The sequence below is a fragment of the Rattus norvegicus genome, chromosome 13 (assembly GCF_036323735.1).
Source record: "Rattus norvegicus strain BN/NHsdMcwi chromosome 13, GRCr8, whole genome shotgun sequence".
NCBI classification, from domain to species: Eukaryota; Metazoa; Chordata; class Mammalia; order Rodentia; family Muridae; genus Rattus; species Rattus norvegicus.
This window is the reverse complement of record NC_086031.1, coordinates 98,915,511-98,941,680: the sequence shown is the minus strand read 5'-3', so window position 1 is coordinate 98,941,680 and position 26,170 is coordinate 98,915,511. Positions and strand designations below refer to the sequence as shown.

The following is a 26,170-nucleotide window of genomic DNA, read 5'->3' as shown; positions in this document are numbered from 1 at the left end:
CAGCTCTTGCCTCCAGGTTCAAATATATACATATATATTTGAAACAGTGTCTCACTATGTAGCCCTAGTTGCCTCAAAGTAGCAAAGGTCCACCTGTCTGTGCCTCCTGAGTGGGAGGATTAAAGGATGTGCTACTGCACCCAGCTGATATTTTCAATGTTTAGGTATATGTGTATGTGTCTGTCCATCTGTCCATCCATCTGTCTCTCAGTTGGTCTGTGTGTGTATGTGTGTGTGTGTGTGTGTGTGTGCGTGCACATGTGTGTGTACATGCATGTATATGTGTCACATTCAATGTATGGAAGACAACCTTTCTTCTTCACTTTGTGGGCTCCTGGGTCCAAACTCAGGTCATCAGGTTTGTTGACAGACACCTTTACCCACTGAACCATCCCACTAGCCCAGCCTCGGGTCCTTTATTTGTTTAAACCTGAGTTCCCTTCAATGCTGCTCCAGCATGGCCCTACAAGTTCTTCATGCTTTCTTTTTATTCCTGTTGACTTAGCAGTATTTTCCAATCTCCCCTCGTGATTTATTCGTTGATTGGCTACTGTTTAGGAGTGGGTGTTTGGTTTTGAATATTTGTGCTTTTCCCGTATGTATTTCTGATGCTGTCTTCCCAGGTCCCACAGGTTGCACAGGTTCGCTGACTCGCAGTCTGCCATGTTTTCAAACCCCGGAGCTTCATCAGTCCTGTGTGCCCGGCCATCACTGCGTCTGCTCTCCTTCTTCTGATTCTTTTCCTTTGGAGAAGAATCCTTGTTAATATATCTTTATATATTATACAAATATACAAATATATATTTATATAATATATAATAATATAGTATATTTTACTTGTGAATATAAATATCCAATATGCTCCACATCAGGCTCTCTGGCTTCAACATCTCAGGTAAGTCAGTTTTGCCAGAGATGGTAACATCTTCACAGGCACAGGACTTGGGATGCTATGTCAGCTGCCTTTCTGTTATTATGATAAAATGCCATGACCAAGAGCAACTTATAGAAGAACAAAGGTTCAATTTTGGCTTATGGTTTCAGAGAAGGAGTTCATGATATCAGAAACATGAGTTCTGGCTGTTCTTTCAAAGGAACTGGGTTCTGCTGGAGCTCTAGTTCTTTCTTGAAGGTAGCCAAGGGGGAAGAGTGTTAGCAGGGACAAGACTTGGTCATGTGAGAGAGTAGGGTTGCTTTCTATAATAATATATGTTTATCTTGACTTTAAGTTACTCTGAGGCCAGAAGCTGTAGGTCTCTGGATCAATTGACACTTGTTGCTAAAATTGGGGGCTGGGGGAGTGTTGGGAGTGGAAGATGAGTAGAGAATTAGGTAAAGGATTTATTTCTAGTGCTCTCTTCTCTGGCCAGGAAGTCAGTAGCCCCTCACTGACTTGGCTAGCTAATTCCTTTTAATCTGGAAAAGAAAGAAGGAGTCACTCACACAGAAAGCACGCACACCAAATGAAGCAGAAAATGGCCACACCACCTTTTATTTATTGCTTTTAGCTTTTTATAGCTTTTAATTTCTTCATACATACACACTCTGGTTGGGCCCAGCCATCTGTCCCATCAACTCCACAAGTGTTCATGCAGGCTTACACACACACACACACACACACACACACACACACACACACACACACACACACACCTTCCTACGTACATATAGACAAACAGACACATATTTTAGGATGGATGGATGGGACAGAGCCACCCACCTTGTTTCTTTCCTTTAGCCTTTTTATACCTTCTTAGACAAAAGTTTTTAGAAAGTTACCTCAGAGATAAAATTATAGAATGGGCGTTGTTACAGAGGTTGTTGATATGAAGTTCAAAGCAGTGTTTCATTATAATAAGCTCATTATAAGTTCAAAGCAACAGTTTTTACATGGCTTTGCCATATTATAGTGCACACCTGAGACTTTATCCTTGGACCTAAATGTTTTTCCTTGAAAACAAATATATCCCAAGTCTATTTCTCTTTTTAGTGTGATTATGAAAGCTCATTGTATTCCTTATTATGCAGCCTTTGTTTACTATCCTACCAGGAGTGGGCATATTCCATTCTCGATTATAACTTTATTACATCTTTCTAGCAAAGCAACTAAAACCGTCTCTAAAAATTTTCCTCCTAAAATTATTTGAGTCAAATCAGGAATTCTATAAAATCATTGACTCATCTAAACAGCATTAATCCATGAAAGTTCATCTTTAGGTTGGTCTGCAGGAAATCTGATCCAACAGGGTGGGCTGGTTATAAATGACAGGAAAGGCATAGCAGCTGCAAGAAGCAACCCTGAGATTAAATATTTTTGGGACCCTGCCTCACAGAGTTCATCTATCACAGACCAGGCAAAGGTGGTGTGCCACCTCCAGGAAGGCCACCTGCTAGCCTTAGTCTATCCTCATGGCTTCTGACAGGGTTCAGCTCTAAGCACTTACATAACAGCTTACAAATATCTGTAACTCTAGTTCCAGGAGGTTCAACACGTTCTAAGGGCATAGCATGCTCATGGTACACACACACACACACACACACACACACACACACATACACACACACACAGAGGCAGGTGTTAATGAACTTTTATAAGTGATAATTTTCCTTTACCCTGGCTAGCTCCCAAAATGAGACACTATTAGATTTATTCAATCGGCTTTATGGCACAATAACTGATCAGTTATTAATCTATTCTAATCCTCTAAGCTAATCTGGCTACCTCCTAGCCAAAACCCCCAAGAGACATGCATTTAGTATTGATCTGGATCTCTCTCTGCTCCAGGTATTACCATGGCTTATCCTCAACCCTCTCTTTCCATGGGATCCTCTTTTCCTCTTTCTCCCCCCTTCCTCTGAATGAGATGGGAAGTCCAGCCCTATTCTCTCTTCTGCTCTGTTATTGGCTGATCAGCTTTTATTGACAATCAGAGGTAACAATCAGAGATAATTGGTGAGCAATGTTTCATAACATTGAGACAGGAGAGTCTTAAAGTAAGTGTTGCAATGCCATGTCCAGATTGCAACCAGATTTAGGGGTAGAGAAATCAGCATTTGAATAATACAAGGGTAATCTTTACACAGTGCATAATAACACTATGACAACAGGCAGGTAAATAAATCTCAAAAAGCCCTAAACAAACAAAAACCCAACAATACTAAAACAATTAAAATAATGCCAACACTGTGTTATTATCCAGTCCTGCTTACTGATGCTGCTCACAGGAGAAACACGAGTGAATGAATGAATGAATGAGTGAGTGAATGAATGAATGAGTGAATGAGTGAATGAATGAGTGAGTGAATGAATGAGTGAGTGAATGAATGAATGAGTGAGTGAATGAGTGAATGAATGAGTGAATGAATGAGTGAATGAGTGAATGAATGAATGAGTGAATGAGTGAATGAATGAGTGAATGAGTGAATGAGAGCCTGGGAAACAGGAGTCCCACTGTGACTAACCATGTATCAATACTTCATATAATTTATAATGTTTGTATTATATTAACACTTTGTATGCTTCCACCCTTGGGGTAAGGATAGGAAAGCAGAGGTCGTAGGGAATTATCAGCAGGCATTGACTTATAGACACCATGCTTTGGAAAGGGCACCCCAACCCCCAGATTCTCTTCCCTCCACAGACATCTTGCCTTAGCCTCCTTCCTTCTCTCTGTGACAAAAAGCATTTCACAGCGAACCTCCCAGCAGCAGCCAAAGAAAACAAACCCAGGAAAAAGCAGCCACAGACCAGGGAGGAAGCAGGGTTCTGAACCCTGAGAGATAACAATCTTTTAATCAAAGCCACAGAGCCCACCACAATGGTGAAGGACTTCAGGGGATACCCGGAGCAGGTTGGCTGGAGGTCAGGTCCCTGGCCTCCGTCAGTTCAAGTCCCACAGTTCCGAGTTGGATATGAACTGGAAAACGACGCCTTCCTGTACACAGATGGAGACCCAGCAAATTCCTGGACCATTTATTTAACAAACAAACTGAAATTTTACTGTGCCTGAGGTGGGCAGGCAGATGAGGCTTGCATCTTGCTGACTCCTTGGCTGGTTCATTCCTTGGGCTGCACATTTAGGGCAGTCTGATTCCGACTTCTATCTTCCCTCCTTCCTCTCAGATGAGAGCGACTCCTGGAGACCACCTGCCATTTGGAGCTCTTAGTGTCTGGGTTGCTGTGGGAGCCCACGCTGTGTCTGCTGTGTCTGTTCCCTTTCTGACCTGAAATTGCCTCAAAGGCAACCAACCCCCATCCGAGACAGCATCACAGACTGCAATGTGTCACTAATGTGTCAGGAGCATTGGATTGGCCTGTAGTCTCACTTCTCTTGGTCTCTTTTAAAACACTTTTCCTCAAGGGCCTCTTAGGTCTGACTCTTCACTGAGCTGAAATTGCTCCTTAGGACTCACTGGCCAGGAAGGGTGCATTTCCTTCACTTCCCCCTGGAACTAGTTCCCCCTGGAACTTTCTCCCCACCATTCCCTCCAAAACCCCGGTTACAGTGCCCCCTGGTGGAAGCATGCAGCAACAGCCTGGGAAACACCAGCTTAGCAAGGGCCTCCAGAGGCCTAGGGAAGTCAGGTTAAATTGGGGAGGAGAGCTGGAGCCAGACCCTACAGAGTAGTGGGGATGGTGCTGGGACAGACGGAATATAGACAAAACTCCCTGTAACCAGGTAGTGTGAGCTTTCAAGACAAGCTAGAACTTCCAATTAAAGCAAATGTGTAGGACTGGAAAGATGGCTCAGTGGCTGGTCAAGAGCATTTCATGCTTTTCCAGAGGATGCTGGTCCAATTCCCAGCACCCACATCAAGTGACTGGTAACTAACTGTCTGTAACTCCAGCTCCAGGCGTATCCAAGGCCTCTGTAGGTACCTTCACTCACGTGCAAATACCCCCGTGTACATACACATAATTCAAAACATAATTTCTATTCAGGGCCTATAATCTCAGCACACTGGAGGCAGAGGCAGGAGGATTAACATGAATTTGAGACCAACCTCGACTATATAGGAGACCCCATCTCAAAGAAAATAAAGTAAAATAGCACAATTTCCACCAAGCTGAAAAGTTTTTCCTGCTACTTGGGGGAAAAAGTACATTTTCCTAAAGGTACATATTCACCACCAGAATACCAAATTTGAGCGTTCTAGAGATGTATATCCTCATAGGCATTGTGTAAAACCTGCACAGTTGCCCTGCTCCTACCTGCTAGGTCCTCCTCCACAGCCAGACCCTCCTCCCCAGCCAGACCTTCCTCCCCAGCCAGACCCTCTCCTCCCCAGCCAGACCCTCCTCCCCATCCAGGCCCTCCTCCCCAGCCAGGTCCTCCTCCCCAGCCAGGCCCTCCTGTTCTCCACACTTCTGCGGTCACAACAGAGCTGTTTTCCTTCCAGAAGTCACTTCAGATCTCTCCAGAGAGTCCTTTTACTTTAATAGGTTGTGCTGCCTCTGCTTTCAATCTTTGAAACTTCTATTCAGTCTTCAGAGCCCTACTTACATGCTCCCTCTCTGGGGTCTTGGGGCAGCCTAAAGCGACTCAATCCTCCATGTAAACCCTAATCCCTAATATCTAGGAGAACATGTCATATCACACATGTCCTCTTTGCTTACACATCTTTGTTTGAAATTTTATTTATTTAATGTGTGTACGTTTTTGCTGGCATGTATGTATGTATGATGATGTTCACCACATATGTGCCTGGTGTCCAAAGAGGCCATGAGATGGAGTTGGACGCCCTGGAACTAGAGTCACAGATGTTGCAAACCACCATGTGGGTGGTGACACGGGAATTGAACCCGTGTCCTCTGGAAGATCAGTGTAAGCAGTGTTAACCACTAGTCTCTAGCCGTTGTCACATCCTTTGACATGAGTTGTTGGCTCTAGGTCTTCTGAGACTCCTTCCAAATGGAAGCCTTAAGACTATCCACCCCCTCTTCTGCTCACCCAGAACCCGGTGACTGCCTGACTTAAGGCAGGCAGGATCATTTTGAGAAATTTTTTTTTAATGCTTTTTATTTCTGAATATTTGAACCAATACTGTTTGGATTCAGCGCTCAGATCGTGTTTGTATGTGGAAGTGACCTTCCTCTCCCTCCCAGGTCTCCAGTTCCTTGCTTTGCTTTGTCTCTGAGCAACTAATAATCCTCTGGCTAAAGTTCACATTCCACTGCGCGGTGTGGCTCTGTCCTGTGCTTGTTTATCTCCTGTGTCCTCCTCCCAGCCCCCTCCTGCCTTTCCTCTTCCCTCCAGCAGAGGGACCCGGAGGACTGGGCTCAGTTCTTGTCGGAACCATGAGGCAGGCCTGAGATTCTCTATCTGGTGGCCTCTCTCCAGCTCCTACCCGGGTCAGCTGCTCCTTGCTCACGTGTGGGCTTGCAGTCTATTGGTCCCTGAAGATGGGCGGATACACAATGGCCATTTTCAGCCAGCTTCTTTCAAGGCCCCATGTGCTACAACGTGGGCCACCTCCTTCTGGTGAAATGGCGTGACCCTGGCTGATGAGATCCTTCCCGATGCAGACAGCACGTGCCTCTGTGTCAGCAGATCCCTCTGACACGAAGACCAACCACAACCCCCCCAACACTAACGGCTCGGTGAATATCCATTTACACAGTAACCCCTTTGTAACAGCTGGGTCAGCCTTTGATGATGTCCTCTGAAGAAGGCAGCAGGCGCTTCCTTGATCAGGCACAAGAAATGCTGGAAGGAGAAACTCCTTATAACCTGGAGAGAATAGTGGAAAGAAACACGGCATCTGTTAAGGCAGGCCAAGAGAACAGGCTAACTGTCCCTTAGTGAGATATATATGTATGTAGATGCCCCTGGAGCCCTTCCCCTGCCCCCACGCAGTTGCTCACTGATGTCCACTGCTAAGTTTGTCTGCTTTCTAACTCAGAAAGCAGAGCCTTTTCTATCTCCCTTTTCCAACTTCAACACAAATCCTAAGCTCCAAGACCTGAGGTAGCTCCCTCCCTTTGAAGGGACCCTTCCCTCCCACACCTGCTTTGTGTTCCTGTCCTCTAACTTGCACAGCATGACTCTCTTTAACTTCCCTATCTCCTCCTAGTCACTGCTGATATCTCACTTATCCACTCTGGTTGTTGTTGTTGTTATTATTATTGTTGTTGTTATTATTATTATTTCTTTTCTTTCTGCCAAACTCTGGTTTAAATTTCTTTTATCGATGCGACAAAACTGGCAGACAGGACCCTGTGTTGTCCTGGGAAGAGAGTACAAGGATTGTCTAGATTAGGCTAGCTCATGGGTGTGTCTGTGGGGGGTGGGAGTTGTAGTAATTAAGTAATGTGAAAAAACTCTGCCCACTATGGGTGGCATCATTCTCTAGGTATGGGTCCTGGCCTGTTGTAAGAGTGGAGAAAAAGTCATGAGTGGAGAAAAAGTCGTTCTTAGGAGCGCATTCCTTTCTCTAGTGGTCTTGACTGTGGATGTGATCAGCTGTTTTAAGTTCCTGCCTTAACTTCTCTGAAATGATAGGCTATGTGCTGGATAGTTTTATGTCAAACTGACGCAGGTTAAGTCATTAGAGAGAAGGCAACCTCAATTAAGAAAATGCTTCCATATGATGGGGCTGTAGGGAATAAGGCAGGCTTGTGGGGCATTTTCTTCATTAGTGATGGATGGGGGAGGGCCCAGCACCCTGTGGGTGGTGCCATCTCTGGGCTGCTGGTCTTGGGTTCTTTAAGAAAGCAAGCTGAGAAAGCTATGTAAACAGCATCCCTCCATGGGGTCTGCATCAACTCCTGCCTCCTGGTTCCTGTCCAACTTCCCGCAATGTTGCACATCGATATGGAAGTGTAAACACTTTGGTTTTGGCCATGGCGTCTCATCACAGCCATAGTCATCCTGACCAAGACAGGCTGTGACTTAGAATTGTGATCTAAAGTGAACCTTTTTCTGCCCTGGGTTACCGTTGTTCAGGGTACTTTATCACAGTCACAGAAACTAAATCAGGACACTGTCTTAGTCAGGGTCTGTATTCCTGCACAAACACCACAACCAAGAAGCAAGTTGGGGAGGAAAGGGTTTATTCAGCTTACACATCCATGTTGCTCTTCATCAACAAAGGAAGTCAGGACTGGAACTCAAGCAGGTCAGGAAGCAGAAGCTGATGCAGGGGCCATGGAGGGATGTTGCTTACTGGCTTGCTTCCCCTGGCTTGCTCAGCTTGCTCTCTTATAGAACTCAAGATGACCAGTCCAGGGACAGTATCACCCACAATGGGCTGGGTCCTCCCACCTTGATCACTAGTTGAGAACATGCCTTACAACTGGGTCTCATGGAGGCATTTCCTCAAGGGAGACTCCTTTCTCTGTGGTAACTCCAGCTTGTGTCAAGTTGACAGCACAAAACCAGCCAGTACAGACACTGTCACTGCAATAGCCTAAAGCGCAGCCTCCTCCCACACACAGCAGAGCTGGGAGGAAGGCTGCTCCCTTAGCCGGGAGCTCCTTACCACCTCCAGCTGTCCTCACCACAGAGTAGCAATGTGATCTCCTCCTCACAGGAGGAGGCACCCCCCTCACACTCAGGTGACACTAGAGTTGCCCCACTCCAGAACACACAGCTGACTTTCTCTGGGGATGGACAGGGCACGGGACGAGTTGGCAAAGGTTAGTGTCCTTAGGACCAGTCCACTGCTGACACTGCAAAGTTGTTAGACTTTCCACTCTTAAAGGCTCAAAGGCAGACTCTGGACTGAGGTGAGTTCTCAGTCTTTCCCCAGGGCTCTCCCCAGCTTCCTCCCCCACAAGGCAACTGATGGCTTTCAAACTTGAGCTCCTGCCTCATCCTGTGTCAAACTGTTTAACTGTCAAACTCTGTTATCTTTGTTCCCACCACCATCAGTTTAGGTCTGATTCTTAATGACACCGTTAAACACATTTTGTGAAGTAACACAAAATCCCACTAGGCATGACAAGGCTTAAGTTTTTGCTACCTTGTGACAGTAGTGTATTGTGGACATGGCTGCCTTCTTAAAAATCAGCATTGCAGGGGGCTGGAGAGATGGCACAGAGGATCAAAGCCTGGCAGCTCTTCCAGAGGACCCAGGTTCAAATCCCAGCACCCACATGGCAGCTCGAAACTGTCTATAACTCCAGTCCCCAGGGGATCTGACACCCTTGTACAAGCAGGCAAAACACCAATGTACACAAAATAAAAACGAATACGTTATTAAAATTAGCATCATGTTCACTAATGTTTCCAAATCAAAACCAGGGCCTGTGAGGTAGACCGTACAGTCACTGCTGCAGATCAATGCCAGTACCCTGCCTGCCGCAGGGCTGGGATGCAGGGAGGTCACCTGAAGCTGAATGCTCAGTGAGGAAACACGTTCTTGCTGTTTTATTTCTCTGCTCAACCAAATAAAAGTGAAAGGCAATGTAGAAAGGTGAGTGGTGGTTCCCAACCTCTCATCAGCTGTTGTTACAGACAAGAGGTCTACAAAGATGACCGATAGGAGGTTTCCCTGCTAAAAGTCACCAAGACAAGGGCATCCTGGCAGGGCAGGTAATGGTGAGCTCGGAAAGTGGAGGATTGGCATTCACCATGGTGAAGGTCCTCACTGGTCTGATCAAAGAGCTCAGAAACAGCCTAGATCGGAGAAATCCAGCATCTATAGTTATGTCTTAGATCGGAGAAATCCAGCATCTATAACCATGTCTTAGCCGTGTACCCCATCACTTTACAACCAGGGCGGTAGAAGCCCAGAAGGTTCAAGTTACCTGTCCGGGAAGCTATTTCTTCTAGGATATCTCGAGAATACCTCATACTCAACAACAGGGCTCACCGCCTTTCTCCCCGGGCCGCCAGAATCTTGCCTTAGGTTGTCAGACTCAGTGTGGCTCACCCACAGACTCATCCCAGGCTGCTGTGTTGTGGAGACGGGAGCCACCGTCTCCTGACTGTTACCTAGCTCGTGTCTGTTCTCGGTGGTATCCCTGATTTGGTATGACATCATCCCACAGCAGTCAGGTGACCTCCCATCACCCCTCTGGCCACGATGCTCAGGTGGCAACATATTTAAGTAGAGGCCAGTTACATTTTCATCTGTCCTCTCTGTCCCACTCTTATGTCCCGTACTGGAACATTCTAATATAGACAGCATATGGGGTGGCCTGACCATGTCCCCCTCTTGCTTCTTCAGCTTCTTCCGGCCATGACTTGTGCTGTTCTTATTGTACAGAACTCCTTCCTCTACCCCACCACTCCCTGGAGTTTGTTTGCCATGCAAGTGTGTGAACCTTGGTTCAGATCCCTAGAACCCACAGAAAGCCAGGCATGGTAGCATGAGTCTGTAACACTGGGCTGCTACCAGGATGTTGGGAGATGGGAGGTGAAGGCAGGAGAATCACCAAAAATTCCAAGGCCAGGTAGCCTGGCTGACAGTGATCAACAAGAAAGAGACCTGCTTCAAAGCAGAAGGTAAGGAGGGATGGTTGGAGTTATCCCTAGACCTTCACACTCACACTGGAGTATACCTGCACAGGCACACACACACAGACACACCTGCACCCAATACACACAGATAACATACACACAGATATAGACACACAACAGACACACATACAGAGACATACACAGAAACACCTGCACACACACACACACACACATACACACAGATACAGACACACATACAGAGACACAGACACACAAATACAGACACAGATGCGCGTACACACACACACACACACACACACACACACACACACACACACACTCACTTACATCCTCTGGGAATGTAGACAGCCTGAATTTATCTGTTCCAAGTCTTGACCAGGAGTTCTGTTTGTCACTGTCTCATGGACTTCCAGATGGACAGGCAACTGCATCTAAACTTTAGGTGTTAGGACAAAGCCTGGTGAGTGGACAAGGCATTCAGACACACACACACACACACACACACACACACACACACACACACACACTGAAAGGAACAGATAAGACAAGGCTGGCTCAGATGGCTCAGTGGTTAAGAGCACTGGCTGCTCTTACACAGAACCTAGGTTGTTTCCGGCATCCACATGGTGGCTCACACCATCTGTAATTCCAGTTCCAGGAAGCTGCTGCCCTCTTCTGGTCTCTTCAGGAACCAAGCATTTATGTAGTACACACACACACACACACACACACACACACACACACACACACACATGTATTTAAAGAGTCCCTCCTCCATCAGGTGGCTTAGCCCGACTTTGGAGTGGATGACAGGATGACCTCCCCAAGAGGCCTCAAACAGACTAGGTCTTGATGTAAAGAACCATCCTTTGAAAAATAAACTCCCATCCTGTGTAAGAAAGTCCATTCTTATCCCAGTAGTTAGCTTGAATGAAGCTCTTTCAAAATAACAGCAGACATTAGTTAAACCACAGAGCCTGACTTTTATTCATCAAGTGGGGAATGAGCTCAGATCTCGTTTGATGTAGGCAGAGGTCATTGGGCTTTGTGGAGGGAACATGAAAGGGCAGAGAAGTGGGACACAAGCTACAAGGGTAGGCTCCCTTGGGGGTCTAGTGTCACCTATCAGAAGCATGTGCAAAAGATGAGAAGCAAACACACTTGCTCTGCTGGCCAGCGTTACAGAGGCAGAGGCTCATACTCTCTGATGACTCTGATGACTGTCCAAGCTGCAGAAGAATGGCTCAAAATTCTGAGTCCTCAGCTTTTTTTTTTTTTTTTTTTTGGTTCTTTTTTCCGGAGCTGGGCACCGAACCCAGGGCCTTGCACTTCCTAGGTAAGCGCTCTACCACTGAGCTAAATCCCCAGCCCCGAGTCCTCAGCTTTTTAAAAATTTATCTTTATTTTAAGTGTATGGATGTTTTGCCCGCATACATGACTGAGTATCACGTGTGTTCCACCTACCTGCAGGGGGCAGAAGAAGGTGTTGATCGCTTGGAACTGGAATTGCAGACAGTTATGAGCTGCTATGTAAGTGTTGGAGTCCAACTGGGGCTTCTACTAAAGCAGCAAGTGCTCTTAACCACTGAACCATTTCTCCATTTATTATTTACCATTTATTCTCCTCTCCTCTCTTCCCTCCCTCTCTGTCTCTCTGTCTCTCTCTCTCTCAATATCTCTCTCTCTCTCTCTCTCTCTCTCTCTCTCTGTGTGTGTGTGTGTGTGTGTGTGTGTGTGTGAACACGCGCGCGCGTAAAAAATGGTTCCTTCTCCACCACTTAGGTTCCAGGGACTAAATTCAAGTTGTCAGTGTTGGCAGTCGGGACCTTTGCCTGTTGAGCGGCTTTCAACTGATGAATTAATTGTTGATGTTTCTGAGACCGGGGTCTGGCTATCATAGTCCATGATAGTCTTGAACTTGTGGCTATCTCCTTGCTAAAACCCGACTTTTAAATAGAACGTCGTCTAAGAAAAGGCGACCAGAGTCCTCTATTCTGACCTCAGTCAGAGCAAGTGGTAAGTTCTGGCAGCATTTCCCTTCCTCGGGCTGTCTTAATTGGCTTGTGTACCTGTAACCCCCCAGGCCACACGGCCAGAGCCGCTCCAGTCGTCTTGTCTGTACCTGCAGAGGTTGAAGCCGAGCGTTCCACTGAGTTGGCGCGATCTCCGGGCAACCTACCCCAAAGCTGTTCCCAGGAAACATTTCCTCCATCCCGCTTCATTTGAGTGCGGCTTCTCGCACAACTGAGTGCGCTTTTAGAAGCAAAAGGGTAAACGAGTGCAGCGGGTTGAAGGACGGGGGCAGGGCCGCCTTAAAGGCGGACAAAGGCAAAGTAAAATGAAAGTGACTACCCCACGCGTGCGCCAGGTTCCGCCACCGGTCGCGACTTCAGCAGAAGTTTGACAGGCGCTGCGGCTGCGCCAACTCTGGCTCCTCCCACACTCCCCGAACCTTAAGCCTCGCCCCGTCCCCGCGGCCTGGTAGCCCAGGCCTGCCCCGGTTAGTTTAACATGGGTTCCTCCAGCTCCACCGCTCTGGCTCGCCTTGGACTCCCCGGGCAGCCGCGGTCCACCTGGCTCGGCGTCGCCGCGCTGGGACTGGCCGCAGTGGCGCTGGGGACCGTGGCCTGGCGTCGCGCGCGTCCCCGGCGGCGCCGGCAGCTGCAGCAAGTGGGCACGGTGTCGAAGGTTTGGATCTACCCGATCAAGTCCTGCAAGGGGGTGTCGGTGTGCGAGACTGAGTGCACCGACATGGGGCTGCGCTGCGGCAAAGTGCGCGACAGGTATGCCGAGCCCCGCGCGCGCTGCACCCCGTGCAGATGGGCCAGGGCGAGGGAGGTGGGGCTTTGCCTATCCCGGCTTGGAAGTGTGGGTCCAGGAACCGAGCGCCCCTCGGTGAGTGCAAACTTTGCGAGCCGAGCAAAGGAAGGAAGTCGAGAGAGGAGTTCCGTACCGCAATCTGTGTTCTCCCCAAACCTAGAAAGTAAGGGTTCGTTTGCATCTGGGAAACACGCACACACATATGGGAAAGAGCTGACATCAGTTGTAACACTGGGCACATTTGTGAGCATGTTCAAGTTGAAATCATAGTTTGCCAGCCCCCAAATGGCTGTTGGGAGGCCTTCGGGGAGGAGATTTTTAGCTTTACAACATTCAAATTTACTCTAGAGTGAAGCAGAGAGCCTCGATTTTTGGCTCCCACTCCTTCCAGCACAGCAGAATTGAGGTTTGTTGCCTGAATTCTCTGGGCTCTCGACCTTTGATCCTTTAGCCGCGTAGCCTATGCTTCTAGCTAAAGTAGTTTTGGAAGAGTAGATTGGAGCATTCCTGAACCCCCGGAGGAGAGAGACTCGCCTGTCACAGGACCAACTCAGCTGTCTTACAGCTCTCCTAACTGTAGGATACTAGAAATGTAAAATGCCATTGGCTGAATGTTTTCAAGAACATTGGGCCTTTCCTTCCCTCTAGTTCTGGTGACTACTTTAATGAGTAAGGAAAACAATTATATGGTTTGCCAGGAGTGGGGAGGGCGTGGGGTGAGGTGAGGTACCAGATGAGGATAAAGAGCTTGTCACATATGGGTACAAAATAATCATAAAGGAGGTTTGAATGGAAAAAAAAAATAAAGCAGAGAGCTTAGTTCTGGTACAGAGTAAACTTACAGATCAGGAAACTCATGGGTTTTCCATTCCTCATTAGCATCCTAGGTTTCCAATGCTGGCAGGCGCCCCCCCCTCCCAACCCCACCCCCCCAGCTGGGGACTGAACCAGGGCCTTGTGCTTGCTAGGCAAACGCTTGCCAAGGGCGCAGGAAGTAACAGAATCTTATCTTCCAGGACTTCAGTGAGGCATGGGGGCTCACGTCAGCCATCTCCACGGGGGAGGATCAGAAGTTCCCAGGTCAGCTGTAGACCTGGGTTCAAGGCTGGCCTGGACTATACGAAAACTTGTCTGTATACTGAAATAAAAATAGAAAATAAAATAAAATACCATCATTCCCCGAGAGTCCCATTCCTGTCCGGATGAACTCAAATCACCCAGAGTGGAGTATCCCCCAGGTGGTTGTTCTGCCATAATTAAAGGGTGTTATATGAGACCATTGCGAGAAAGAGCTTATTAAAGTGTGAAGGCTCAGATCTGGTCCCTGAGGCTGGGAAGACCTCGGGGACCTAGTACTGGATATTGTACAATATCAGGAGGTGCCGAGGCTCACAGTGCTTACCGAGGGAGGCCGTGAGCAGCTTCCCTCCCATCTGAGAACTCTGGGGTGTCTCACAGGTAACCAGAACCGACCTGCGTTTCCTCAGATCTTCGGAGCATGTTACGTTTGTCATTAAGATTGCTATGGCTTGGCTGTAGATATTCCTAGTGTAGAGTGAAAAGGTGTCCTGTGCCCTGCTCTTCAGATTCCTGGGGACTCAATAAAATAAATAGAACTATATCATTTCTCTTGGTTTGGGCAATACATTCTTCTTCTACCTTCTTCTTCTTCTTCTTCTTCTTCTTCTTCTTCTTCTTCTTCTTCTTCTTCTTCTTCTTCTTCTTCTTCCTCTTCTTCCTCCTCTCCCTCCTCCTCCTCCCCCTCTTCCTCCTCCTCCTCTTCTTCCTCTTCCTCCTCTTCTTTTTTTAAATAAAGGCTCTCACTCCGGCTGCCCTGAACTTGCTGTGTAGATAAGGCTGGCCCTTAGCTTGCAGGGATCCACCTGCCTCTGCTTCCCATGTGCTAGGGTTACAGGTCTGCACCACCCTGCTCAGCGGGAGCAATTTTCTCTTTGCCTGGTACGCTCTGAAGTGGAGGGAAAGTCAGAGAAGCAATTATGTGGTAGACGCTGGGCTAAACCCTGTCGTGTATGTTTGCCTGGCTAGGGTTGATTTTGTGGGCTACTATGAATGCCCCCGCCCCGTGGGTCTAGTAAGACCGTATTGGACCCCCCAGTGTGCCTGGGGGCAGGGGGTTACAAACCCAGCCTGTTCTGGGGGAATTGAATTCAGATCCAGGGGAGTACAGCAGCCACTTCTCTGAAACTAGCGTGTGATAGAGGAATGTAAGGAGCGCACAAGAGCAAGAGGCCTTGAACATTTAACCTCCCCCAACTTGAGTTTTATTATCAAAGGTAATTAATATTCAGAAGCAAGCTTGCCGGCCAGAACTCTGCTTAATGGTCTTTGTTTTCTGTTCCCGAATCAGGACCATAACTACTGGTCTTTCTGGAGGGAAAGAGATCTTTTGTTTATTTTGTGTCTGGACTTTCCTCTGCACTACTCCATTCCTCCAGCTGCTGGGGGTGTATGGCTAGTGTTCTCGGCCCGTTTGAGCTCGACCTTGTCCCAGCTCCTTGAGCTGTGAAGTGTTTGAGGTCCTCCCAGAAGATGGTAACACAGGCAGGCCGTCTGCTGAGGGGTGGCTTCCTTCCTTCATCTTGTAAATGTCTGTAAGCATCCGACTCTGACACCTTCTCTGTTACACACCTTTCTCTGAAGCCAACTGTCTATTTCTTCTGCATTTATCACCTCTTGATAAAGGGAACACCTTTATCAATTCCCTTCTCCTACCTTTCCCTTCCCACCTCTTTTGGGCCTCGTCTTTCCTTCCCCCACCCTCCTCCACCCCCACTTTGCTGACTAGTTGGCAGCAAGTCTTTAACTGGAGTGAGATCTTTCATTTGCCAGGGCACCGCCTCACTGTTACCCTGGTGTTCAAGGCCCTGCTGTTGACTGAGGGGGTTCTGAACTCTGGTCCATCTGCCGCCTGCTCATGCTTTACCGTAAAGTCAGGGTGCTGGTGACCTCTTATTGTGAGTCAAGTTGGGGGTAACGTGATTATGAAAACCCACTTTTTAGGCTCATTCTGTCTCTCGGAGATGGCAGGACACATTGGACCATTTATTCATGGGGAGTTATCTTCGGGCACAAGATAAAGTGTTCAGAAGGAGGCGGCTGAGGCTTGTTGTCAGAGGCAGCTGTCTTAGTTAACTGTTCTTGTTGTTGAAACAAATACCTGACAAGAAGCAGATGAAGGGGCCGGTTTCATGGTGTCCACAGTCAGGAAGCAGAGGGGGTAGGGGGAGCAAGGTGGGGGTGGCAGCTAGTGGTCAATTGACTTTGTCCTTTCTATTCAGCCTAGGACCCCAGCCCATGGGAGGATGCCATTCGCATTTAGACATTTCCTCAGGGAAGCCCAGAGGTGATTCAAGATCTCGGTTGCCTGTCAACCCTACAGTAGCCTGCTAGCTTTGTATCAATTTTTGTGCAGCTGCTGGCTTGAATTCCCTTGTAGTCCTCTTTTGTCTTTTCAGTTGCTACAATGAGCAGGCAGCTGCCGAGCATCGCTCTTAACTACAGCATTTAGTGCTCCGATGTTACACAGTGGCCTGGGCTAAGGCGGAGGGGTGTTGTCAGCTGAGGGACTGATAACCAGAGATAATGTGTTTGGTGCACAGGAGTCTTGTTTGGGGATGGGGAATGCTGAAAGTTAAAAGTTTAGGCTTGGGTGACATTTTAACCAAAACAAGGTGTCTTAGTCTGTTTTCTTTGGCTGTAAAAGTACATTTGAGATTCAGTAACAAATGAGTCTAGGGATCCTAGGAACATATGCTCACATCTGGTGAGGGCTCCTTGCACATCTTAAGGTGGCGAAGGGTGTTAGAGAGAGCTCCTTTCCGGGATGGTTTTGAGGTAAGGGAGAGCTAGAGGAAGTTCTTGAGAAGCGAAGATGTTCTAAATGCACACGTCTGCCTCTCTGCAGGTTTTGGATGGTGGTTAAGGAAGATGGTCACATGATCACTGCCCGCCAGGAGCCTCGCCTTGTGCTGGTCACCATCACCTTGGAGAACAATTACCTGATGCTCGAAGCTCCAGGCATGGAGCCGATAGTTCTGCCTATCAAGCTGCCCTCTTCGAATAAGATCCAGGACTGCAGGTGCTCTGCCTGGGGGAAGCAGGGACCGCAGTGACAGGCCTGACTTTTCCTTGCCTTTGTTACAGTTCATGCCAGAAGCATAGTTGATGAAATCGGTGCAGGAAAAGACTGAGGAGGGTTAGTCTCTAGGGTAGGGCTCAGGTGTGAGCAGCTGTCAAGGGAGCCCAGGACTAGCGTTTATTTTGGCTAGATTTTACCTCTGAGACAGGGGTCTGACATCCCAGGTTAACCTCTAACCTCTTTTTAAAAAATGTAATCAAGGATGGCTTTGGACGTTTGATCTTTACTATGTCTTTATCTCTTGAGCTCTGTGCCCCCTGTGTGTGACCCTTATCACTGTGCTCAGTCTGTGGTGCTGGGGACTGAACCCTGAGCTTTGTGTGCACAGATATTCACTCCATAGCCCAACTACAGCCTCAGCCTCAGGATTAGTGATGGTTAAGAGCTGCAGATGATGAGATGACTGTCATATAGGAAAAACTATCACTTATGTTAATGGACTTCTTTTTTAAAGACTTATGTATTCATTATATATGAGTACACTGTAACTGTCTTCAGACACACCAGAAGAGGGCAGCAGATCTCATTACAGATGGTTGTGAGGCACCATGTGGTTGTTAGGGTTTGAACTCAGGACCTCTGGAAAAGCAGTTAGTGCTCTTAACCACTGAGCCATCTCTCCAGCCCCATTGATGGTTTCTAGAAGTGGGTAGAGCTACCACACAGGGAAGCCTAGGGCTGGCCAGAGGCAATGTGGAGAAGGAGAGACCACTCCACTAAGGGAGGGTTCAGGTTGGCCAGTTAGAGTAACCTCAGTGGGCCAGGACATAGGTAGCTGTGTGGCTTATAGTCTGGACACCTCCTGCCTGTGCGTAAGGACTCGATAGAGTTTGCGGGTCATGCTTGAATGCGACAAAGACTATTGTCTCCAAGAAGTAGCTGGCCACCAGAGAACCAGTGACAGTGACACTAAAAGCATAGTTAGCACAAGTGCCTGTGTTCAGGGCAGGCAGGCAGGTGTGGTCCTGGAGCATTAGCCTAGAGTTTACATCCTAATCAGCAGGTGGGGGGAGGTGAATGAGAATGAATGAAAGAATATAAATATGCTAGCTAGCTAAATAAGAATTATGTGGGCTTTGAAACCTCAAAGCCTACGCCCCAGTGATAGACCATTTCCAACAAGGCCGTGCCTCCTAATCCTTCCCAAACTGTTCCGCCAACTGGTGGCATGAGCTACTGCGGAGGCTACTCTCATTCAAACCGCCACAGAAAGCAAGAGGCTTGCTTTTTCATTCCCTACCTCAGAGTCTGTCGCCTCTGGGTCCTCAACGAGTAAGCGTTTCCCTCTACCAACCCTCAAACCTTCTCTGGCATACTCAAACCGGTCCCCAGAAATCCAGTCCTGACCATATCTGCCTGGAGACAGCATCAGCCCTCACAGGTGAAGGCTTGGTCCTGTGTGTCTATTCCAGGTGTCAGACGCTGGTAAGGGGGGAACCCTGAGCCTCTCCGTCTCCTCCCTGGGCTCTGTTCATTTTCTAGAGTGGCCTGGATTTCCAGAGGCCTGGATTCGTGTTTGCTGGGTACTGATAAAAGATGCTTTAGAGGCTGAGGATGGATGGGACAGGCAGGGAGCTGAACTCCTATGTGCTTTGCTGGGTGTGCCTCCCTCTACACACATCTCCGCACTTGGGAAACTCTGAACCTTCCGGCTTTTATGGAAGCTTTATTACGTGGTGCAATTGATAAAAACAATCAGTCATTGACCGACTCAACCTCCAGCCTCTGCCCCTTTCTTGGAGGTCAGGGGCTGTGGTACTAAAGTCCAGCCCTCTGGTCTTGGGGTTGGCTCCCCTGGCAACTTGTTCCCCATCCTCAGGTAGCTTAGGAGACCACGGACATTAGTAATCTCTGCAGCACACAGTTGCCCTTCGGCGTCCTTGAAGGCTCCTTGGCCGCTTGTCTTCTTGTCACCATGCGGACCGTCTTATGAGCGCAGTGTGTCTCCCACTGTGTGAGTCTGTGGCAGCCTGTTCGTGCATGCTCATAGAAATCGTTCACTGGTCTTCTAGAATGTGAACGGTGTTCTGTGAGCATTCTTTTAAGGTTTGTGTTTGTTAGTTTTGATGATTATCTGTGTGGGGGTATGGAGGTATAGATGTTCCGTGCCCTCAGAGAACATAGGTGTTGGATTCCAGCTCCAGGCTGGCGTTTCAGGCCATTGTGAGCTGACTGACAAGGTTTCTGGGAATTGAACTCTGGTCCTTCAAAAGAGCAGCAAGCCCCTCTTTAACCACAGAGTCATCCCCAGGCCCCTTATGAGCATTCTCGTGTCTTCTGAGATGACAGTGTGGGCAGAGCGTGGAGGTCAGAAGACAGTTTGGGTGAGATCAGCTAGCTCTCATCTACCGAGTGGGATCCCAGGGATTGGACTCAGGTAGTGAAACTTTGTAGTAACCCCATTCCCTGCTGAGCTGTCTTGCCAAGGTATGGATTTTAAGAAGAGGTTACCTGGGTCAGTAGGCATGTAACATGTACTTGTTTGTGTAGAGACAGTCTGGCTGTGCCACTCAAAGTGGCTTAGAATTCTCTGTGTTGCCCAGATTGGCACAAATTCTTAAATTTCTTGCTTCTGAGTCTCCAGTGCTTGGATTATAGGTACATACCAAAACATGAGGCTCTAGAAAATGCCAAGCTGTTTTCTAAGATGAGCCTGCCGATTTGTACTTCCGTTGAGCAGGGGTCCACTGGGTAAGTTTGGTGTGAGTTCTTATCACATAGATTTATTTTTTGCAGCAGGTACAGGTCTGGTATGCCCGCCATCCGTGGGATGGCACGGGTTGGTTGGCATCCTCTTGACCTGTTGGGTACTTTCTGCTTTTCCAAAGTCTCCCGTGTGTGTGTACAATATGGCGTAGAAGAGTGTGCAGGGTTCTGAAGGAGCTATGGGCCACCCTTGCTTCTGCCCAGCCGCAGATAGACTCTGTTTTGTGTGTTTTATAGTGGTTTTAGATAAATGGCTGAAGATCAGTCGAGAACTTCGAGGGATCCTTAGATGCAGTCAGAGGCCAGGCAGTGCCCTAAGAAGGGTTTCAGATAAAAGGAAGGGGCTCTAGAAGCCTTAACAGAGGGTTATCAGGATCTGACGATGTGTGGCGTGGTGGTACGTACTTGTAATCCCAGCTCTGGGAGGCAGAGGATTTTGAACCTTCAAGAGCTCAGAAGTTCAGCTGTGAATGAGAATTCTGGGAGTTTCTGTTGGACTCCTTTGGCATCTTCACAGTAGGTGTCACAGCATTCACACGAGCTGAGTGTGTGTGCATGTGCATGCATTTCTCATGGTGTGTGTGCGTGTGTGTGTGCACACTTCTGATGGTGTGTGTTTGTTTATATCTGTGTCTGTGTGTCTGTGTTCACTTCTCGTGTGTGTGTGTCTGTGTGTGTATGTGTGCGTATGTGTGTGTAAACTTATGGTGTGTGTTTGTATGTCTGTGTCTGTGTGTGTACACTTTTTATGGTACATGTTGGTATGTCTATGTCTGTGTGTCTGTGTGTGTTTACTTCTCATGGGTGTGTGTGTGTGTGCACACTTCTGATGGTGTGTATTTGTCTATATCTGTGTCTGTGTGTTTACTTCTCATGGTGAGTGTGTGTACACACTTCTTATGGTGTGTGTTTATATGTTTATGTCTGTGTCTGTGTCTATGTGTGTTTACTTCTCATGGTGTGGGAAGGAGAAGAAGCTTTCAAGAGTTTAATTTCCAGCTCCTCGAATCCATAGTTTTCATCTGCTCCTTACCTGCCATGCCCACGGTGGTGTTGGATGGAACCCAGGGCCTCGCACATGTTAAGTCCTCTACCACGGAGCTAGCTATCATTTCTGTTTGTTGTTTTAAAGTGGGACTTCCGTATGCTTTCTTCGGTAACATGCACACTGAAGTTGGACTGATGCAGTCAGTCAGTCTGGCCCTGAGCACACAGATGTGCTAAGTCTTCTGTGTCCTCAATACTGTCATATAAACGTAATGAATAAATAATACATTTTAAAAAGTAGCTGGGTGGGGCTGGGGATTTAGCTCAGTGGTAGAGCGCTTACCTAGGAAGCGCAAGGCCCTGGGTTCGGTCCCCAGCTCCGAAAAAAAGAACCAAAAAAAAAAAAAAAAAAGTAGCTGGGCATGGTGACACAGCCTTTCACCTCAGCACTGGGGAGGGAGAGGCAAGTGGATCTCTGTGAGTTTGAGACCTCCTTGGCCTACTTAGTAAGCTCCTGGCCCACATAGTGAGACCCTGTCTCAATCCCATTTCCTCAATATAATAGGTAATGATAATGATAATGATAATAGTAGTAGTAGTAGTAGTAGTAGTAGTAGTAGTAGTAGTAGTAGTAGTAGTAATAAGTGGAGTTTTGCTATGTAGTTCAGGCTACCCTTGAACTCAGTGGCCTCCCGTGTAGCCTCTGGAGTTCTGGTATTAGAGGTGTATACGGTCATTCTCAGCCCCTTGTTCTTAGGGCTTATAAGAGGAAGGAAGGAAGGAAGGAAGGAAGGAAGGATGGACGGACCCAGGCCTGGTAATTCACATCTCTGCTCCCAGCCCTGGGGAGGTAGAGCAGGAGGATTGTGAATCTGGAGTCAAGTTGAACTACATTGCAAAATTCTTACCACTTGCCTGCATTGCGAAACCTTGCTTAAGAAAAAAATAATAAAATAAAATTGACACTAAACCTTGTCTGGAATTAAGTAAGATTCGTTGATATCCCAAGGGTTCTTTAATGCATGAATTTCAACTAAGATCTGCTCTATTTTTTAGAAATCATCAAAATTTACAACACAGTCATTTTATTAATATCATCAGTTACTTACAAGTCAAAATTATAATTTAATCTCTCCCAAGTGCCTTTGCCTATTAATTCTTATGAAACAAAATTTATTGATTCAAAGGAAATATTTTAGGAGACCAATAGCCATAAGTGTGTGCCAGCCTGCAATTATGTGGGGAAAAGTTGAACATACATATGTATTAAAAATTAAGAAGGGACCTGTTCAAAACTGGATCATTTATCAGGCATGGTGGACCTTGCTTATATCCCAGGACTGCGGGAGGCAGGAGGTTCAAGGGCAGCCTCTACTACATAGCAAGTTGAAGGCCAGCCTGGGCTACTGGAGACCATGTCTCAACAACAACAACAATAACAACAATGGTCAGTGTAATGTTCTCATCTCCAGCTTATAGCTGAAGCGGAATGATGAGAAGAAGCATTAGTTTATTTAAGACCGACCAGTGGGCCAAGGGAGTGAGAGCTTCCCATTCTGAACCAGGCTGGAGGAGTCCCAGCCAAAGGTGCAGCCCTCCTCTTCTGAAAGAACCCGAAGCCTTGGTATTCCTCAGTGGTCTGAGGACCCCTGCTCGATGGAAATATCCTGTACCCTCTTCTGCTCCTTCCCAGCTCCTCTCTGAAGAACTCTTAGCAGCCTTCTGGTACATTCGGGCCGCTGTCCCCCAGTGTGTCCACATAAGTAATCCTGTAATCTCCCTTCCAGGTTGTTTGGCCTCGACATTAAAGGCAGGGATTGTGGCGATGAGGTGGCCCGGTGGTTCACCAGCTACCTAAAGACGCAAGCCTACAGGTTGGTTCAGTTTGATACCAAAATGAAAGGAAGGACAACAAAGAAACTCTACCCGTCGGAGAGCTACCTTCAGAACTATGAGGTGAGCGTACAATCTTCCTCCAGCCAGCCAGTTACCCTGGGCTCTCCCTGCTTCCTTCTCTGTCCGTAGGAGCCCCTTGGGAGACTTCAGTTAGAAAGCCGTGGCAGCGGTCCAGGGCACAGCCTACACTTTCAGGATGGAGAGGGAATGAGGTGAGAGATTGTCTCAGTGCTGGGGACTTGTGCTGTGCAAAGAGGCCTGGGTACAGGAGATTTGTGGAGGGAGGAGCCAGGGAGATGAGAACTCAGGAGGAAACTGGCCGGAAGCAGAGTGTGATGTCTGACGCCTGTAATCCAGCACTTAGGTGGCTGCGACAGGAGGATTGCTGTGAATTCAAGGCCAGCCTGGACTAAAGGCTTTTTTTTTTTTTTTTTTTTTTTTTTTCTGGACTAGAGAGGAAAGGAGATTCTGGAACTAAATGTGCCTCTCCTGATGCAGACCCTCCAGGCTGCCTTCACCGCCTGTGTTGGGGACAGCTATTTCAAGGACAGGAAGGTCACTTCCTGCTAGAGAAAACAATAATGAGTCACATTTTAAGACACAAGTAGCTCAGGGATTCTCCTCTCAATACAGTAAGATTATTAATGATATCATTTATCTGCCTTGGTTACTCCAGGGGGCGCTGTCCCCCACCTAGAACAGTGTCGGGTATCTATGGGTAATCAGTAGGTTTTGAGTGATTGGGTGGTGTTGATGAAATTGTTACTAGAACATTCCGGATTGGCAGCAGACCTCCCTGTGATCCGGAAGTAGAGCAGGCTGGCGAATCGCAGCAGATGCAGTGGTGCACACCTTTACTCCTGTCATTCCTGAGGTAGAATCAGGTGGCTCTCCGTGAGTTCAAGCACAACCCGGTCTACATAATAAAGTCTAGGGCATCCAAGGCTGTGTCAAATAAATACATAATTAAATAAAATAACAGGAGGCAGCGCAAGCTGCTACCTGTCCAGGGACCGGATAGAAGCCACGTTTCAATCCTGTCTACAAGCCCCGACCTCCCTCTCCTGCATACTGCCCTCCCCTTCCACACTTGAGAGGGTTTCTTTCTGGACTCTGCTGGGCTCTGGAGGGAACAATGCCACTGGGGAGGCCTGACGGTGCTGTGTTCCGCGACAGGTCGCCTACCCAGACTGCAGCCCTATCCACCTGATTTCTGAAGCCTCCTTAGTGGATCTCAACACCAGGCTGCAGAAGAAAGTGAAGATGGAGTATTTCAGGCCGAACATCGTGGTGTCAGGCTGCGAAGCTTTCGAGGAGGTAAGGTGCCACTGACGCGGCCGTCGAACTCAGATGTGCTGCGCTCAGAGTTGGTGCAAACCGAGCTCTTGCAATAACCAGATTCCCCAGTGAAGGTGGTGGGGAGACAGACTCCTTTCCCTAACTTCTCTATGGTTGCTTTGGCCCCCTAATGGCCTCCAGGCCTCCAGGGGGCGCTGTCCACATTCTCATGCTAGGGCTGCAGAGCACACGACATTCCAGCGCGCAGCGGAGACTGTGCTATCGCCAAGGCGAAAGGAAAGGAAGATAAAGAGGACAGCCCTCCTTCTCCCTTGTATCACCCAGGAGTGTGTGCCAAGATTTCAGTTCCAGGTTCCCAAGTATAGGCGGTGAAGGTACAGGAGCTCCATCCATGGCAGTGCCCCTTGACAGGCATTGCCGTGTCCGAGTTCCACTCTTCATTCACTGCAGCCTGAAAGGGGCAGTCAATCAAAGCCTCTGGTGAACACACCCAGCGGGGTGTTGCATGGTCAGGAGAAGCTTCTGCAGTTGTGCTGGGCCTGGGGAAGAGAGGGGTATGCTTTCTGAGTGCCTTTAATTGGGTGTGAGGCCCTGAACTAATGAATGGCTTTATACTGAGCTCTCCCTTGACCCTTTGAAGTCTTATCCCCTTTATATAAGAAAGGATGCAGAGTTCCCCAACTCTGCCCAGCAGGTGGGGGAAGAGCTGGAGGAGCAGCACAAGGCTTGCTTCCTGCCTCTGTGGACCTGGGGTGAGTGTACCAGTGTACCCCCCCGGGGTGAGGAGACCTGAGTGGTTAGCACCCAGAGGAGAAGCTCTTAAGCATCTCAGCTCTTGGCTCCCATGGGTCCTTCTGTATGAGTAGAATGTGCCCTTATTTGTGGGTCCCCATGGTGCAGTGGTTCTCAACCTGTAGGTCTCAACCCCTTAGCAAAGAGAGATCTCCAAAAATATTTACATTATGATTCATAACTGTAGCAAAATTACAGTTACGAAGAAGCAATGAAAATAATTTTCTGGTTAGGGGTCACCAGAACAGGAGAAACTGCATTAATGGGTGACAGCATTAGGAAGGTTGAGAAGCACTGCTTTCCCATAAACCTTTGCAAAGAGCTGATTTAAGCCAGTTAAGTCACTATCTTAGTCAGGGTTTCTACTCCTGCACAAACATCATGACCAAGAAGCAGGTTGGGGAGGAAAGGGTTTATTCAGCTTACACTTCCACATTGCTATTCATCACCAAAGGAAGTCAGGACTGGAACTCAAGCAGGTCAGGGAGCAGGAGCTGATGCAGAGGCCATGGAGGGATGTTACTTACTGGCTTGCTTCCCCTGGCTTGCTCAGCTTGCTCTCTTATAGAATCCATGGCTACCAGCTCAGGGATGGCACCACCCACAATGGGCTGGGCCCTCCCCCTTTGATCACTAATTGAGAAAATGCCTTACAGCTGGGTGTCATAGCGGCATTTCCTTAACTGAGGCTGTGATAACTCTAGCTTGTGTCAAGTTGACACACAAACCCAGTCAGTATAGTCACTGTCCACACAATTTGACAATTTAAAAACAGTAGTATATGTATAACGTGTCTGTTAACTGACACTCTCCAGCTGTCTTACTTTTTGGCTGCTATCATAAAATACCCCCAAAGGGAGAAGGGGTTTATTCTGGTTTGCAGTTCTGGAAGGATAGAGCCCATCCTGGCCTTGATGGCCTGGTGGCAGGAGCAGGAAGCTGACTGGTCATATCTCGTCTGCACTCAGCAGATAGTGGACAGGAAGTGGGACTGGGTTAAAAACGTCAAGGCCGGACCCCTAGTGACACCCTTCCTTTATCTATGTGCCACCTTCTAAAGGTCCCACAGCCACAAGCAACACCT

At 47.9% G+C, this 26,170-nt stretch overlaps 1 protein-coding gene across 2 annotated transcripts in view; it reads left to right on the top strand.

The window, feature by feature from the left end:
* Window positions 1-12,926: 12,926 nt before the first annotated feature.
* Window positions 12,927-26,170, top strand: part of Mtarc2 (mitochondrial amidoxime reducing component 2) — a 34,408-nt gene continuing 21,164 nt past the window's right edge. Inside the window, 4 exon segments of one of the 2 annotated variants that reach the window (NM_134410.2) lie at window positions 12,927-13,210; window positions 17,173-17,346; window positions 22,887-23,055; window positions 24,172-24,312. In NM_134410.2, coding sequence (NP_599237.1) covers window positions 12,939-13,210; window positions 17,173-17,346; window positions 22,887-23,055; window positions 24,172-24,312 — 756 coding nt within the window. In that variant the 5' untranslated portion in view covers window positions 12,927-12,938. 2 annotated transcript variants of the gene reach the window in all.